The sequence below is a fragment of the Apiospora phragmitis genome (assembly GCF_038363925.1).
Source record: "Apiospora phragmitis strain CBS 135458 chromosome Unknown utg000008l:1.0-3514335.0:1.0-3519231.0, whole genome shotgun sequence".
Classification (NCBI taxonomy): domain Eukaryota; kingdom Fungi; phylum Ascomycota; class Sordariomycetes; order Amphisphaeriales; family Apiosporaceae; genus Apiospora; species Apiospora phragmitis.
In genome coordinates this window covers 3,008,289-3,025,091 of record NW_027117407.1, presented here as the reverse complement: position 1 = coordinate 3,025,091, position 16,803 = coordinate 3,008,289, and the positions used below count along the sequence as shown (strand labels likewise).

Sequence of the window (16,803 nt, the reverse complement as noted above, 5' to 3'; positions counted from 1 at the left end):
TACCCTCACAAATTGATTGATTTCAACACCTAATGTCTGCATTGTTGATGACGTAAACTGGCACTTCGTCGTGCTGCGTCGAGTGCAGTGTTTTAGTTGACTGTCCTGTAGGTGTTTTCACGAGCCGCCGCTTCCCTGTTCGAATCTAATACCTACAAACTGTAGCTGTTCCTTACCTTGTTCTTTCAATGTTAGGAATTTCTGGTAAGTTCCAGGCACCCGAACCTTCGACCTGCCAAGACTAGTACGAGCTTGCCATGCATTGTGATTATTCCATTTCTTGATCCATATCAACTGTCTAATTCAATCACACTTTATCTCATGCAAATGAGCCTGCCTCCAAACAAAATGTACTACCACGATGACCACAGCGACAATCATCCTCCTGATATGCCTATATACCGGCGACCGCATCGAGGCCGCGCCGACCACCCGCCCCATGCCAGACGCTCGGGATTGAGGAGATATCCACCTGCCGACGCGATGACGACGACGACGAACTCGACGACGATCCGCCAATTTCCGCTGGGCAGAGTCAAGATAATATATTAGCGAGCCGTTCCCTTCAATGACACAGACAGCCTGTCTCGGTTTTGCGAGATCGGAATATCTTGTAGCAACTGCATTGACCAAGGGGTCCCCGAGGACGACATAGCGTGGGTGCGCCTGGATACCGTGTTCAATAACGCTGCCAACACCGTTCCATCTGTCTCATATCTTCGGCGATCAGCGAGTCCTGGAAGAGGTTCGAATCGAAGTCGAGAAGCAGGCCGTCGTCACAAACACAGACGGGGACGAGAGAAATGATGGGGCGATTCGATCATTGACCTCCGTTGCCTCGCCAAATCATCTCTACTACACCTTACTGCTCTCATTCTGCCACGAAGTCTTCCAATATCGCGGCACGGCCAACTCAGTATGGGCGGCCACGGAGGACCACACGATCGACGGTCAGTCACTGTTAAGCAGGGACAGGCTGGCTATGGAATCGACTATGTTTGTTACATACTGCAGCCCTCACACTATCACAAATCTAACAAGCTGTATCCGTCTTTACACTATGAGACATCCCCGTATCACACCTTACATTGGTCGACGTAGGTGGCAGGCTTTCGGCTCGTATCCCATTTTGAAGGCTTTCAAATATTGATTATACAGTGTATAAAGCCCCTCGGAGAGTGTGAGCGGCCACTTGCCCAGATGCTGTCGATTCGGCAAAACAAAAAGAACAAAGACGGTTGGTCCTATCGACGCCTCAATGCCCAAGCTAACATCTAAATTTTGCCAAACAACCTAGTTGACAGCTCAAGTTTGATAGTTGATCACCCGAGCTTCGCCGTAAAACGATGTTTGCCTTATATAATCGACGTGCTACGATGCGTACTTCGCGAGAAAAGCGAAACTCTATCTCGGAATAAACCGTCCTCAAAACCTCCAAAGACTTGTGGATCAATGGACAGTCTGAAGGGGACATATGTCCGCTTCGGGGTAGCCGAGGGCCTTTACAGAGATGGCTCGGATGACATGGGCTTCTGGGAACAGAGCGGGAGAATATGGCGTTCTTTGTTCGTGGAGGACTTTAGGGAGTAGGGGTGACCCAGGATGTCATATCTCATATATGGACCCCAGACGAAGCCACGTGGGCCATGCCGTGGTATTTGAAGCCGCAGGTGGAAATATCTTACCAGCTCTGTGGGCCCAAACAACACTTGAGGGCCATTGATCCATTGACGCTTGACCAACTCATATTTCCCTGGCAACACTATAGAATATCATGTGATCACATGCGATGAGTGAGGTATCGTTATGTCTATTGGTGTTTTCATACTGGCGTCAAGTTAGCCAGCTCCAAGCGTAGGAGATGCCAAGCACAGGAAATGGGTGGCACAGGGAAATAGTCCAAGAACTTTGAGAAGATCGTGGCATATAAAAGCCTACGAAACTCAGCCCATCATGTCTAACAACTCGGATTATCGTTCACATCTTGTTTTTTTATTACTTCCGCCATACTCTCGTATATATCCGCTCCCGTCACTTGTGATATCTACAGATCCAGCAGTCCGCCCTCCTCAGCCGAAGTCATGGGCGATAGCGAAGGGCCTAATTCGGGTTCCGGGGCGATGGTGGACGCAGCGGCTACGATGTTACCCGCATGGCTACTATGAATACCTTGACCAAGGCGGCGTTCTTCGTGGCGTTCGGCATCACGATGGTGCGTATCTCTTCGGCCCTTCCCAAGTATTCATCGCTTCCTATTTCACGGTGTCGACTTGGATTGTGTGTGTGTGTGTGTGTGGAGGAGGTAGAGAATAAGCCGTAGGGGAAATGAGACCAGATACCTACAAAGGAAACTCGCTGAGGATAACGCTGACGCCATATCATCTTGGGCAGATACTCACGATCGTTTCTGCGCTGTACTTCAAGACCAGCGTCAATCAGACGGAATTTGCGAGGAATGATCCTTAATGGAAGATGCCAAATGATCAGAGCTGTGTTTTCCGTTCGGGAAGTAGCCTCTCGGGTTGAATATGATGAATTTCATTGGCGATGGTTTGGGTCATGGTGGACAGAGGACGAAGAGAATTTACCAGGCGTTTGAATATATATAAGCTGAGACAATTGATTCACATTGCCAAGCTCAACGAGTGCCATGACCAGAAGACATGCCCGTCTTGATTAATTACTTGGACATTCATGTCATTGATTTTAAGTTGGAAGGTTTCGGACTGTTTCGTTTCCGGGTTAGCGCTGATCGAAGCGGGAGGGGTTCTCAGAGACCCACCGGCACCACCACTTCCATCCAGGTTTTTCGACTTTGGTCCTGACCCACCTTGGCCTCAGCCCTTCTGCCTCCAGCCAGCCAGCTGTCGTACGTGTCCGGCAAGGGCTTGAGGCTCTGCGGGCTGACGATGATACGTCGTGTCGAAGTTGCGTGAGTGGAGTCTACTCCTCTCCTTCCAACCATATTTCAGCGCCATGCAACGTCTTTGGAGCACCGGTGGCTGTCAACGCGTACCTGGAAGCAATCGCGACTCCGAAGGAATTCCATCGTCTATGGCAAGTTGCGTCTGAGCAAACGTTATTACGATTAAGATATCCTAGACTATTCACAACACTCAGGACTGCTACCTCGCCTGCGACCAACGGTTGACTGGCGTCGTCGGCGACACAATATCCGACGACGCCTCCAGGCCCTCTGTACCCATAGTCGACACCATCGGCGACGGGGGTGACTCTCGATCACTCACTGATACCCTGTCCGCTTCAATATTACGCGAGGCCGGCGACGAGCCCGTGCCGAAGGGAGACACTTGGTCCGAGCCCGTTGTGTTCGACCGAGGAGGGCCCAAGTGGCTATTCCCCGACAGCTCATAGTAGACAGGGTCGGGCTGCTCCACGGGGCCACTCGTGTTGCTCTCGCCCGTCCTCTGCTGCTGCTGCGACGAAGAGTCCCCGTGGAGTTGGTAGATCTGCGGCACGTTCCCGTCGAGCTCCGGCGCCGAGGATGCTTGATCGGTAGCCCGCTGGGCTCGTGCGAGTTGTGCACCGGGCCCTTCAGAATGGACTCGTCCGGCTCGGGCTCTGATGCCGCATACGAGGCCTTCTGGCGCTGCCGCCGCCTGCGGAAGAGGATGGCGCCAATGATAAGCGCCAAGGCAGCCACGACCCCGACCATGATTCCAGCTATGGCGCCACCGCCGAGGGACGACTTCGAGTGCCCTGACCCAGGACCAGATCCAGACCCAGATCCAGATCCGGAATCATCGCCGTCTGAGGAGTCTTTGCTCGTGATTGTCACGATGTTTTCATCAGCACCTTCAACCCAGGTGCAAGACGAGACGTTAAAAACGCCGCGCTCGTAATCGGCGGAAAGATAACTATTCGCGGTTGGTGGTCAGCGAATGCGGAGCGCGCAATTTGCAGTCCCAGGCTCGGACTCGAACGGGCAGTTACTCACGCCTCCTGAAGGAATGTCCGGCCCAGCGTATATTGCGTCTCGTTAGCAGCACGCTTCAGTGGGAAGTAGTAGCTGGCATTCTGCACCATCGGATATTCGGCCTGGAGGTCGAACGCGGCGTATGGCAGCACGATTCTCACCGTGTCTCCACCGGAGGTCACATCAGACAACCGAAAGGTGACCTGCGCATCCCAGTCCAGCAATTGCGTATGGTGACTCGTTCACCAGTACAGACCGCTGGCATCATCCAGCGTGAGGCCAAAGGCTTTCTCAAAGGCGTCGCACGCGCTCTTGGGCAGCCATAGGTTCGGGTCCGTCGAGTCAATGAAGATGTCGATGGGCTCCGACAGGAGAGTGTCGGACGTCGACCCACCACTGTAGCTAACGGATTGGAGGACGACCACGAGATCGCGCGTTAGGTCGCGGGCCATGGTAAAGGACACCGAGTTCTCGCTGAAGCGCGAAGTATCGTAGCCCGAGAAGATCAGCTGGCCGTATACCTGCTTCAAGCCTGTCCCAAGCAATCGGGTTCCATTGTTAGCGATTCAGTTATACTGGTCAGATCTGTTTGCTCATGCCTGCTTACGGTAGCGAGCGCCAGCTGTGTAACTCCAACTAAACTGGGGTGTGTCCCTGGTCTTTGAGCGTGTTGAGGAAAGAAGGGGCTGACTGATTGCCCAAGGATGTCAAGTTTACCGGCTGTCCATTCAGCCCGAAGATTCCCTTGAGTACCAGTGTCAGCAATCATGATGATTCTTCAGTCATCCATGGTGACCTCTACTAGGCCTTGCACGACTCACAGGTAGAAGGGGTCTGCTGCTACGAAGCCAGCGACAGTCTGGTTCTTCAAAACCGGGCCCGTAAGACCTATTCCCAGGTTGTCCAAGCCGAACTGCGTAGGTTGAGAGTACCCCAGGTTTGCTTCAAGACCCACCTGGCCATCATTGATATCATATTGACCAGTATTTATATAAGTTGATGAATCTTTGGGGTTGAACAAGGTGCCCCTGGATACCGCACAGTTGGGTGGCACCGACGCGAAGACTGATGAAGAACAACCGCCTTCTTCCAAAACGACCATCGACTGCGGCGATGCTGTGGACACCAGGACTCTGACATCCTGCTCAGGGGTGCCTACTCGAAGATGGAAAGTACTCCATGGTCCATCGTTACCCTCACTACTGTCGCATCAACATTGGAGTCCTGGAAAACGGGGATGGGGTATTTACAAGTATTGACTAGGATCTACCACCAATGGCTTAGGTGATTCGTCGTCTCTGGTTATGTGTGGGCGACGTGTGTTGGCTACACCGGCTCCGTCGAGCGCCAAGGATCCCAGGACCCAGGAGAGCACGACGAATATGCTGTTCCGCGCATTGAGCAACATGTCGAAAGATGGGCGACCGTCAGGAAAAGCAATCAAGCATGGTGGACAAACATGAGAAAGACAAAGTCAACTGCCTGCCCCGATGATTTCACTATGGCTTTGAGCGCAGAGCGACAATGACAGGCCGAGAGACACGGAGTGGACGAGCTTCCCGAGTGGATGGGGCGATCGGCAGTTTTTGGCTACTGGGGCGCCTCTTTTTCTCCATTTCGTCTCCATCCGAATCGCGTCGATTTGATTAGCCCAGGCCTGGTCCCAATTCAGGTTTTTCCAATAATTGCTAATCCTGTTGCGACGTTGCTGCCCGTCACGTCATGGAACGACTGTTCGACCCCTGTAACACTCGGTTACTCGGTTCCTCATCAACGTCGAGCCCAATCAGGAAGATGAGCTGCTGGTATACTGGGGAATCCCTGCCTCTTAGTGCACGCTCGTTGGCCTAGTCGCCAGACCGCCGTCGCTCACTTTCCCCTTTGGGACGGTCGTAAGTGCGGCATGACGGCATTCCCACGCAGGAACAAAATCTCCGCGCAGGCAAATTGCATGTATCCCAAAGGTCCTTCGCTTAGCGGCCAAATGTGACAGACAAATCGTTCGGTTGGCTGTGTGCCGTGCCATGGCAACATCGCGTCAGCCCGCCAGTACAGAATGTGGAAGGATTGGCATATTGAACGGCATTAATAATTCTTGCTCCTCTTCTGGCTCTGTTCTGCTTTGCTTTGCTATCCCATCGTCTACTCATCTTCAACTCTCGTTATTGTGTGTATTGTTGGGTCACGCTCGTTTGTTGCCATTGGATAGTATAAGCGACTAGAGCATATCCGTCCTCATACTCCGTAGATACCACAAGTACGCCGATCATGTCCGCCGCAAGACTATCATCCCTCGCAGTGGGATTACTGGTGCTGGGCGCAGATGCCTCATATAGTAAGTGAAGCACAGCTAGCCATTACAAGTGTGTGCAGCCATTAACAAAGCGAAGGCGTCCACCCACAACAGCCCCCGTTCCAGAACGTATCGACTGCAGCACAGCACTCGACAACGTTTTCAACAACTGCATCGCATGTATATGCAACACCTGAGACCAGCAAGGGCTACAGCGCTGTGCCAGTGCCGTCGAAGAGCACACTGGCAACGACGCTGACTTCGTACTGCACCAACACTACGATCAGCACCGTCATCAAGACCAGTACTAAGCACACCACATCACACGCCAATGTCACGGTGCCTCATTATACCACCATTCCCACGACGGAGACAGAAAAGACCACTGTCCCTGTCACCATCACCGAGACATCGACATGCACGACTACGACCCCACCACCTCCTATCATAACTCACAACTCATGTGACCAGACTTGCAGCATGTAAGTCGCCAATGCAAGCTCACTCTATCAGTATGTACGATTACTAATAACTCTAATAGGTCCGCCGGTACGGTGAACTTGTTCTTCTGGCCCACCACCAATGACTTCACATACCCCCCTACTCATGTCGATACTGCGCTTGGGTACACCTTGTAAGTACTCCCCTACTCATGCCGAGCAGGTCCTCCGCCTTGTAAGTTATGTGCACAACTAACAGCCTTACCCACAGCACGTCTCCGTCGGTGTACATGCTGATCCCCACCATCTACGGCACCAACACGATCGACGGCGCCATCGTGCAGCCCAACGGCCACGAGCGCCATCTGGGCGTTCGACCTGTCCGAGGTCTCCACCATCGTGGGCGGCACGGCGACGCAGCAGCTCTCGCTGAGCGACCTCGGCACCGACTGCCCGCAGACGGCCGAGGCGTCCGCCATCGCCACCATGACCGACTCGCGCTGCGACCCCATCCTCGCCGCGCCCGAGAAGCTCCGCGCCTGGGCCAGCCCCTGCGCCGCCTGCGGCCGCTTCGGCCTGTTCGACCCGCCCTACGCCATCCCCACCATCACCGGAGGGCTTATTCCTACCACGGTCGCGCAGCCGCCGCCGCCGCCGCCGCCTGCGCCTACTACCACTGTGGCGCCCGCGCCCACTACCGAAGCGCCGTCTCCGAGCATCTCCTCGGTCATCACGACCGGCCCGGCTGGTGTCATTGCCGTTTTCTACGAGAATGGCAGAGCGGTAGCAACCTCTACTCTGGCCCCCCCTCCGCCGTCGCTGAGCACCGCCACCGCAGCCCCAACCTCTGCCGGGGAGAGCGCGCAGCCTACCACCGACGCCGGCCAGCCGGCTCCGTCCACCACAGATGCCACTTCTGCCGTCGAAAGCCAGCCCACCACGGATGCTGGCCAGCCCGACCCAACGTCCGCCACTTCCGCCACTGCCGGTGAGTCCGGTGGAGCGTCTCCGTCCGTCACCACGCCCGCGGCATCGACCAGTGCTACGGATGGTTCCGCCACTCCCACGCCGGTGTTGACGGCCGCAGCTGCCCGTATGAAGTCTGGTGTTGTTGGTATGGTTGCTGCCGGGCTCCTGATGCCACTGTTTATGAATGCTTGAGGAGTTGATGGGCTGTCTATACTTTGCATATACGAGAGCACCGATGGAATGCTCCCCATTCTAATTCCGATGATGATGGATGATGATCATGAAACATTTTGGTAGAATACCTTTAATAATTAGCTTTCAATCTATATACTTTACCATATCCCAGAGGCAAATTGAGCTGAATAGGCTTTCGAGGGGCCACTCCAATCGCGTCCGTCTGTCTTTCTAGGATATCTTCAGGTCCGGTTACAACATTGATGGTACGAAACTTGGTGCAAAGCAGTGATGAGTTAACTTGCTGTGTCGGGTGCGCTGGTCCAAAAGCCCCCCTCCCACTGTTCGAGGGCGTGGGTCTCGCCCGGGCAATCGTGTAGGGCCGGTGGGGGAGCCTGGGGAGCCGACCTCATACCCCTGACTCGAAATACTTACATGCAGAACTTTATTTCTATGTTACACTATGTGGTTGCAACGAGCGAGCTTTGTTGACGCTGATTTGATAGGGTTTTCCCCAATCATCTACTTCCAGGACGACAGCGATACAGATGTCTCCTCTCAAAGTCATTATCGTCGGTGGCGGTCTTTCTGGCGCCTGTCTTGCTAACGGCATCGGAAACAATGCCGACGGTCTCATCGACGTCACGATGTTCGAGCGCGATACGGAAGCCTTGAGCCGCGATGGCTACCAAATCCGCCTGGGCGCGCACGCACTGGTTGGTTTCCGCGCCTGCTTGACCGAGCGCCAGTATACCGACTGTCTCCGTTGCTTTGGCCGGTCGGGCGGTGTCGTGTCTTCGACCCCCACCATCTTCGACACGAACAGGGACCTGGTGCTGGACCTGAGCAAGTTCCCGGCCTACCAGAAGAGCGCCCCCGTCGGCCGGGCGCGGCTGCGGAGCTTCCTCCAGGCGCCTCTCCGCGCAAAGAACATCATGCGGTATGGCATGAAGTTCACGGGTTTCGATGTCGTGGATGGCGAGGCTTCGGACGAGAGCTGCATCAGGGTCTACTTCGACGACGGGTCCAGCCAGGATTGTGACATCCTGGTTTCGGCCGAAGGAAGCGGCAGTCGGGCGAACAAGCAAGTTGGACTGAACAACATTATTGAAGACGTGCCGAAGGCGGGAGAGGGGGGGTTCCTAGGAAAGTGTCACCTCCCTTGGGACGTCCTCCGAGACCTACCACGGCCCCTGATCGAGAAAGGAACTATCTACACAGCTTCCTCCAACGCAAGGATGTTCGCCGCGGCTTATCTCCCTGACGAGGTGCGTACTTCTGCTAGGTCTCCCGCTGCCAGACGTGACCTGCGCCGTGCGGAGAAGCCGATCGACTACGACGAGGATCAAGCTTCCCTGTTTGTTGGCATGGCTTGGGAAGACGGCCCGTCCGTCGCTGAGGCTTCTCGTCTGGAAGACAAGAAATCGGTGATGCGCAAGATGCTGGAGGTATCCGGGTTCGATCCCGAATACTTCAAGCTGGTCGACGCGCTCGACCCCCAAGAAATCCAGGCTGTACCTTGGAGACACTCCAAAGCAGACACGCCTGTCGATTGGAGAGAGAAACTGTTGGCTGCAAGCAAGAAGAGTCAGACGGACCCACGCATCGCGCACCCGCGGGTGTGGCTGGTTGGCGATTCGATTCACCCCATGCTCCCATACAGGGGTATGGGCGCAAACCAAGCTATACATGACACCGCTGATGCCCTCGGCCCCCTCCTCGAGCTCGCGAGAAGGAAAACGGCGGACGGAAGCGTAACGGATGAGGAATTGCGCTGCCAAGTTGCAGTATACGGAGAATGCCATGATACCGAGAGCCTTTGAATGGGTTAAGAAAAGCGCCGCTCAAGAGGTAGGTGAACCAACCAGCTGGTCTCATGCAAATTAGAAAGTCTCACGCTAACTAGAATCGCAGTTGCCGAACTTGGAAAGCTTCAAAGGGAGAGTAATCATTGCTTGTGTTCGCGTTGTACTGCACGTGGTTGGTGGCGTTGTAAGCGTGCTGAGGATGTTCGGATGGGAGCCCAAGGACGACGCCCCTGAGCTTCCCTGAGTTCGGTCGAGAAGACAAGAGTATGGGGATAAATCGAGAAACTTATAAGAGTATATTAGGAATGGTGAACTACTACGGCGTTTATACTATTTGTTCTCACAGATTTTTCTCATATTTCAATACAGACAGTCGATGGCGGACGCGAAGACCAATTTTCTCCGTCATAATTTTATTCCATTTCCAGGCACATTGGCTAGCCTATCTGGGGGCTTTTTGGAAGGGGGAATACCTACTTCTACTGCTGCAACCAATATTTCTTCCCATTATTAGTGCTACACCTTGATAAGTCTGATACCGACCTGAGCATAACGCGCGGCCCCAAATGCGAAAGCAGAACAGATCATGGTGATACCACAGAAAAGCTGCAGGCCCAGAAATCCACAGAGCCAGGATTATGAGCCCCGTGAAGGCCGTTATGATCATGATGCAGTTGAACCGGCCGAACCGGTCGGCCAAGAACCCTGGCACCAGTCGGCCCACGAAGCTGCAAGCATTTATAATAGGCAAAAGGTAGGGGGATACCGTTCTCTTGGGCGTAGATGATGATATAGCTCAAGGGGAGGAACATGCCCCAGAAGAACAAGAAGCCACCGAGGATGGTGAAGACGAGCCGCGGATCCTTCAAGTGGCGGACGTAGTCAACGACCGAAACTGGCTTGAGTGTCGGCGGCAAGCGTGTCTTCACCGTTGCACATGATATTGCGCAAAGACCTAGGAAGATAAAGCCGACCGCGCGGATGGTCCAACCGAAACCGATCGACTTGAACAACCGGGACATCATGATGGGCAAGACCACGCCGCCGAGCGACGACCCCGAATTCACGATACCGGAGACCGACGCCCGCTTCTGGAAGAACCACGACGTCGTGGACGTCAGGCTGGCCGTGAAGATCGCGCCGGAGCCAAAGGAGCTGACGACCGACTGCGCGAAGAAGATCTGCCAGTACTCGGTCGACAGATCCAGCTGACAGCACTCGGACTGTAGCTGGCCAACGGCCCTTTCGTGTAGCAGTCGAGGAATACCCCAATGCAAGTGATGAGGCCGAATGTGCAGAATAGTGTACACCACGCCCCGAAGATGACGAGCCAGGCTTCTCGTCCACCTTCGGGGAAGCCAGAAACCGTGGCCGTTGTCTGCTCGTCTTTCGACTCGCCAGCATTGGTTTCTTCCCCGCTGGTGGGAGCTTCCGGCCCTGCCCGCGAAGGCTCAGTGACTTTCTTCTCGTCTGAAAACATGGCTACTGGTTAATAGTTCAACTATTTTTACGGAAAAGGGGGGAGCTGTGAAGGGATTCAAAGTACAATCTTATCCTACGCTACAATGTCCACTTGTAGGCCTGCGAGTGCGGGGACGGGGCCCAGGGCACTTTCACCAACTATGCTGCCAAAACATACGGCCGGGCATGACAACAGATACAAGACCATTCTGGAAGTGTGTGTCCCCGAGCGAGCGCTGCCAAGACTAGAAAGGCGGTCGCCTTTATGTCCTCGGCGGGGCCGGGCAGGGGCATGCCGGTTGTACATGAATATGGAGACTCACATTCACCCCCACCACGTACCGCTCTAGAGGAAACGCGGTTATGCATCGGTCGTTGAATTCCTCTATACGTTCGATGTAGCCCTTGGACTGCTGCACGTTGGGCAGCATCTGGGCCTATTCAGAGCCCTCGGGGTTCAGGGGTCTTACTATGTTTTATGGTCTATGGTCTAGAGTTAAAGTTCCACGGGTATGGTGTGACGCTGCACGCGTCTGGGACTAAATGGAAAGCTGATATGTTTCTCTGCTTATCAAGATTACCGGCGGCCGCTGATGAAGCTTTTCCCCAGGTCCCGACTCTAACTTAACATCGGAACTTATAAACCCATTAAAACAACTTCTGCATGCTTCAAATGCAGAACCTTTGACTTTCCGTTCTTCTCGACAGCAACTGTGGCAGCACCGGTGTCGATCCTGTATGGAGGAATGCAGCTATGATAATATGTATACCGTTAGCGGGGGCACGGTAATAACATACAACTTACGACTATGGTCAATGTACGTCTCATCATGCAGGCACCAGATCACCCGAGATGGGTTTCCAAGCCACTCTACTTCCCTTACGGCAAACTCAGCGGCGGAACCGTCAAATGGTCTACCATTCAAGTTGGCCCGGCCGGCGATGCCCAAGATGGCGATATCCGGTTTGGGCTGCATCTCTCTCAAGATGGCCTCGTAGCCGCCAAGGTGGGCGCTCCAGAGGAGTGCCTTGGTCTCGCCCGATTCGGTGGGCATGATAAAGTTGAACATCAACTGCCCGCCATCGCAGTGGGAGAAGACATTTCGCTTTCGGTCATTGACGTATCGAATGAAGGAATGGTGCCCTTCCGTCAGCTTCTCCGGCGGCAGCAGTTCTCCGATCTTCAGCAGGCCGTACTTAATGCCAAACGTGATATCCAACGTGCAGCTGTAGGGAGATGCCGCGCCGGTGTAGACGGTAGCCGTGTCGATAACCTCGGGGTGGTCTTGGGGCATCAAGCAGTGCAGGGACGGCCAAACGTGCACGGAGAGCGCAGCAAGCCTGTCGGCCGGCATCGGGGGAGCGCCGGGGAATCCGGGTTTCCTCATACTCTCGTCTTCCTTGGCCCTGTCGCGAATCTCGCGCATGAAGAGGGGTATACACTCGCCGCCCTGGACGGGAAACAGCTGCTCATCCGGGACCCCGGCATTTCGGAGGCAGTTGATGGCTTCGCAATTGGCTATCACGATTGCACCTGTCCTAATGGCGATACGGTCGGCTCCGGGAAGGCTTATTGGTTAGGCATTGAGTTAGCGTTACCGGCGCTTTCCCCCATCACATGCATGTCGACGGCAGAACGCCAACCAGATACTCACTGATCAAAGTGTGCGTGGGAGATGAATATATAATCAGCCTCAGTTACGTCATCGACTGCAAGATGGCTAGGCATCGCATCTGGCTTGTCTAGCCATGTGTCCAAGAAGATCGTAACACCGCAGGTGCGTAAGCGGAAGGTTGTGGCCCCTTTTCTCAGACGTTAGCTGTCAGAAATGTAGGGAATACCGATGGGTAAACAGACCGAACCATTCGATGGTTGATTGTGCCATTGTTTGAATTGGTTTCTTGTTTTCTACAGATGGATAGCCAGGATGGGTTGCAAGACGTCAGTAAAAGAGGCGCGAAGATTGTCACCACCCTAATCGGCCTCATCACCTTTGCCAATCCGGACACACCCCGCCCGGCTTGAGCGGCCCAGCACGATAGCATCTTGCATGACTCCCAATTGCGCGAAGAAAAGCGCGCAGCCAAGATGAAGGTTTAGCACGTGGCAATCTCCTTCTCCTGACTGGTCCTCGGAGACCACTCCGGACCCATGCACGGTGGGGCCGTGCCGGTGGGGGTGCGGTCAAGTATATTAGGTAGCTTTTACTCCGTATTGCTGCTACAATTCCGAGTGGACAATTCAGTTCCGCGCCTCGGCCCATGCTGGCGACATGCCTTCAACATATCGATTTTACTTGTCTTCAGTCGAGGGATCGCATTTGGACCTTCCCTTATCGTTAACTTCAACAATTCGAAGATTCTCAGATCCAAAACCTGTACGGTATGACTGCAGTGTGGCTCGAGAGACAACTTCGGGCATATTAATATAGTACAGTGTATATATAGTAAGTATGTAAAGCTACGTATTATATGTATAGCATAAATCCATTAATCACATATTCTATCCGCCACCGAACTATGTCTCCAGCAGAAATGGGGAAAACAAATAATTATCAGCCATAATCCAGTCGCCACAGCTTCCAGCAAACACTGCCAAAAGAAAAAGAGAAAAAATAGATAGCCCATCAAATTAAGAAAACCACTTAAAACACAGAGACCGAGAACACGGAACCCCAGAGCAACGAAATATGAAAGCACCCCTTATTTAGCGGCATCGGTCAGCACGACGTAGAAGCCCATGGGGCAAGTGCCGAGGTAGCCCTGGTCGTAGCGGAGGTGGGTGTCGTCGGAGCAGAGGGCGCCGCTGACCTTGACGCTGGTCACGTTGGCGGGGAACTCGCAGGGCGCGCTGTTGATGACGTAGCTGTGGCCGGGTTGCAGCTTGGGCGGGGCGTCGGCCGGGCTGGGGCCGGGCGCCGGCTGGTGCGCGTAGGTAGTCTTGCCCGCGACGGCGCCGACGCCGAGGTCGTACCCGATGAAGTGGAAGTTGCCCGGGCCGTCGAACAGGTAGTCCAGCGAGGACGCGAGCGGCGACGACTGGCGCGGGTGGTTCCTGTGGTGGTGCTTGTGCTCGTGCTCGTGCGCGCCTCCCTCCTTGCCGCCGTCGTGGCGCGGGCGGCGGTGGTCGGCCACCAGGTCGCCGCCGAAGCCGCTCACCATCTTCTGGGACAGGGCCTTCAGGGAGGCCTCGGGCTTGTCGGGGAAGTCGAACACCAGGTTGCACACCTTGTTCTTGGTCTCCTTGACCGGGAGATCCAGGTTGAAGATGGTGCACTTGTCGCCCGGAGTGACCTCGGCCGTGACGCTGGCCGGGAACGTCTTGTTGGGCTCCTTGGCCGAGATTTGCAGCAGCAACGAGGGGAGACGAAGTCCGAGGCGCTGTTGGGCAGGCTCCCATCAGGCTGGGCCGTGTTCTTGGGGCACTGGACGAGCGCATCCATAGTGGGGACTGCCAGAGCGGTGGCGGCGAAGGTGGTGGCGAGGATAGTGGTCTTCATTTTGGTTCGTTGTTGGAAGGAATGGGCTTAGTGATGATTGGATGCTGTGAGCGAGAAGCGAGTGTGAGATGTATAGCGAATGTGAGTAAGCGATGCTGGTTGCTGTGACTGTTTTGGAGTGTGGAGTGATGATGGATGTTGACGATTCGGAGAATATCAAACGATATTTATATCAATTACCTCAATCGCCTCGTGGTGAGGTACTCGTGAAACCCGACCTAGTCATCGCACGAACGAAGACGTTGCTGCTGACCAGCGCCTTCCCCATGCTCCAAAAGGTTCAGCCTCTGTAAGGTTTCCCAAGGAATGCCTCGTTGCTGACTTAGCAAACCGCCCGGCTCTGTGTTTCTGGCGTCGGGTGGCACCAGCTAAAGGTTCGGGGCTGCATTAGGCGCAACTGGGGGTGGCATGGCTGGCCCAACAGCCCGAAACTCAGTTTACACTAGGTCATCCGCAGGATCGAGCGCGAAACAGGGGTCTTCAGCCCCAAGTGTTGCTCTAGAGCGTTCATAGGTTTGAAAGACTGTCCATAATAGCGCTGCGTAGGATTTCAGGATCAAGAAACTTCCAACAAAGGCATCTGTCACCCAAACGGTCGGGACAGTCATTTGATGTTTGGACAGGGGTCGAGGACCCGAAGTTGGGGGTTTTCCTAGTCAACTGTGTACCGTGGCGTTCACTCATTAGTTTTAATTCGGGTCGTAGGTGACGATGCATGGGTATGCAAAGTACACGCCGTTGTAATGCGTCGCAAGTCAGCCATGTGCTCTCTCCCGTCCTATGAAAGGCTTGAATAAGGTATACCAAGCTGTCGGGGCCAAAATCACAGACACTATACTCCTGGAAGCCCCCAACCCCTTCCGGCTGGGTCAGCGAAGGCCTCTATTAAATAGGATGGATCTCGTATGAGTAGCTGTCGCGCACTTAATTAGTACCGTACACGTAGCTCATGTTGTTAGTATCCTATCTTGGCCGAGATGGCCCCTCTTGCCCTTCCTGCAGTCATTAATGCTACAAAGAGAAGGCTCGGTCAACTGGTTTAATGTAATAGAAGCCATAATCGCGTATGATACAATGGAAGATGGACCAAACGTTCAGAAGATTCCTTTGTTGCGCTGCGCTTCTTTTCATTGGCGGCAATACAATAAGAGGAATAGCAAGCAGAAAGACGAGAATAAAACCAAAGAAATTTGAAAGACAACAGAAGCTTTGAGAGGCAACCATGCAACGCGGCGAAGTGGCTTATAGGAAACTATATATATTAAAGCTTGTTTCCAGGTGGTAAGCTACTCCGTCCACAATCCAAAACTCAAAAAGAAACCAGCAACAAGCCCGGCGAATCCAAAACATCATCACCGCTCGGCAAAAATGGCTGACGACCAGCATATTGAAGAGGAACTGGAGCGGCTCAGTACCATGTTGGACGAGGCAATAGGCAGTCTAAAGGATGGGTTCAAACGTCACGAGGAGCAGGAAAGAAAGCACGTTCAAGACCTCAAACGATCAGAAGAAGGCCGCCAACAAGCAGAACGAATGAATACTTATGCGATAAGACAAATCATGAGCCTTCAGCCAGAATCAAAAGGATTATTCACAGATTCGGGAGAAAGTGTAAGATTCTTATCCTTTCTATTGATTAAGACTTGCTATACTAACAGTTTCGTTTAGGCATTCAGGGAATGGGTTGGATATTTAACCAACTGGATCAATACCCATATTGACCCAGCCTTTTTTAACAAAGACAAGGCTACAAAGGCACTCGAGGTTGCCAAGAAAGAGCCCCTCTATGGCTCGATTTTTAGCCAAGTCCTGAAGCATGAAAGAAAGTTTAGATTCGAATCTCGTCTTGATGGTGCTCAAGAGGGCATTGCCGAGGCCTGTATATATTCCTGGCTTACCCGTGTCATCTTTGACGAAGGTTTACGCCCAGTTTCACCTGACTCCCACCTACTACTGTACGACATTGAACGGGCGTTGATGAAAGAAGAGGATTAACGTACGCCACCCCATAACCGACACCCCATCAAAATAGAACGCGGAAATCGACCACCAACTCTAAATAGCTACTATTCCTTTAATTCTGGACTATAATGCAATTGCTTTCGACTGTAGATATAGTAGATATCTTAAATTCGATTCCTTAATTTTAACCTAGTCTGGCCCCTCCCTTGTACGTTGTACGCTTTTAATTGAAGCAAATTTCGAATTCGGGCTAATCTGT

General features: G+C 53.6%; 7 protein-coding genes across 7 annotated transcripts; 3 read left to right on the top strand and 4 right to left on the bottom strand.

The window, feature by feature from the left end:
* Window positions 1-3,125: 3,125 nt before the first annotated feature.
* PG994_009352 (uncharacterized protein) lies at window positions 3,126-5,345 on the bottom strand (the record flags this gene model as incomplete). Its single annotated transcript, XM_066860761.1, is given in 7 exon segments — window positions 3,126-3,524; window positions 3,548-3,878; window positions 3,959-4,174; window positions 4,190-4,458; window positions 4,545-4,596; window positions 4,759-5,139; window positions 5,188-5,345. 7 exon segments carry the CDS (start codon window positions 5,343-5,345, stop codon window positions 3,126-3,128), a joined length of 1,806 nt encoding a protein of 601 aa, XP_066714350.1.
* Window positions 5,346-6,205: 860 nt separating this feature from the next.
* On the top strand, window positions 6,206-7,831 carry PG994_009351 (uncharacterized protein; the record flags this gene model as incomplete). The annotated part of the gene is made up of 4 exons (XM_066860760.1): window positions 6,206-6,272; window positions 6,457-6,712; window positions 6,772-6,864; window positions 7,015-7,831. The coding sequence occupies 4 exons, from the start codon at window positions 6,206-6,208 to the stop codon at window positions 7,829-7,831; spliced, it is 1,233 nt and encodes a 410-aa protein (XP_066714349.1).
* A 530-nt stretch (window positions 7,832-8,361) lies between these two features.
* PG994_009350 (uncharacterized protein) lies at window positions 8,362-9,636 on the top strand (the record flags this gene model as incomplete). The annotated part of the gene is made up of 1 exon (XM_066860759.1): window positions 8,362-9,636. One exon carries the CDS (start codon window positions 8,362-8,364, stop codon window positions 9,634-9,636), a length of 1,275 nt encoding a protein of 424 aa, XP_066714348.1.
* A 569-nt stretch (window positions 9,637-10,205) lies between these two features.
* On the bottom strand, window positions 10,206-11,101 carry PG994_009349 (riboflavin transporter MCH5; the record flags this gene model as incomplete). The annotated part of the gene is made up of 2 exons (XM_066860758.1): window positions 10,206-10,787; window positions 10,835-11,101. 2 exons carry the CDS (start codon window positions 11,099-11,101, stop codon window positions 10,206-10,208), a joined length of 849 nt encoding a protein of 282 aa, XP_066714347.1.
* Window positions 11,102-11,719: 618 nt separating this feature from the next.
* PG994_009348 (uncharacterized protein) lies at window positions 11,720-12,968 on the bottom strand (the record flags this gene model as incomplete). Its single annotated transcript, XM_066860757.1, has 4 exons — window positions 11,720-11,834; window positions 11,881-12,651; window positions 12,738-12,885; window positions 12,941-12,968. The coding sequence occupies 4 exons, from the start codon at window positions 12,966-12,968 to the stop codon at window positions 11,720-11,722; spliced, it is 1,062 nt and encodes a 353-aa protein (XP_066714346.1).
* An 817-nt stretch (window positions 12,969-13,785) lies between these two features.
* Window positions 13,786-14,582, bottom strand: PG994_009347 (uncharacterized protein; the record flags this gene model as incomplete). The annotated part of the gene is made up of 2 exons (XM_066860756.1): window positions 13,786-14,463; window positions 14,514-14,582. The coding sequence occupies 2 exons, from the start codon at window positions 14,580-14,582 to the stop codon at window positions 13,786-13,788; spliced, it is 747 nt and encodes a 248-aa protein (XP_066714345.1).
* Window positions 14,583-15,950: 1,368 nt separating this feature from the next.
* Window positions 15,951-16,577, top strand: PG994_009346 (uncharacterized protein; the record flags this gene model as incomplete). Its single annotated transcript, XM_066860755.1, has 2 exons — window positions 15,951-16,193; window positions 16,251-16,577. 2 exons carry the CDS (start codon window positions 15,951-15,953, stop codon window positions 16,575-16,577), a joined length of 570 nt encoding a protein of 189 aa, XP_066714344.1.
* Between the last annotated feature and the right edge of the window lie 226 nt (window positions 16,578-16,803).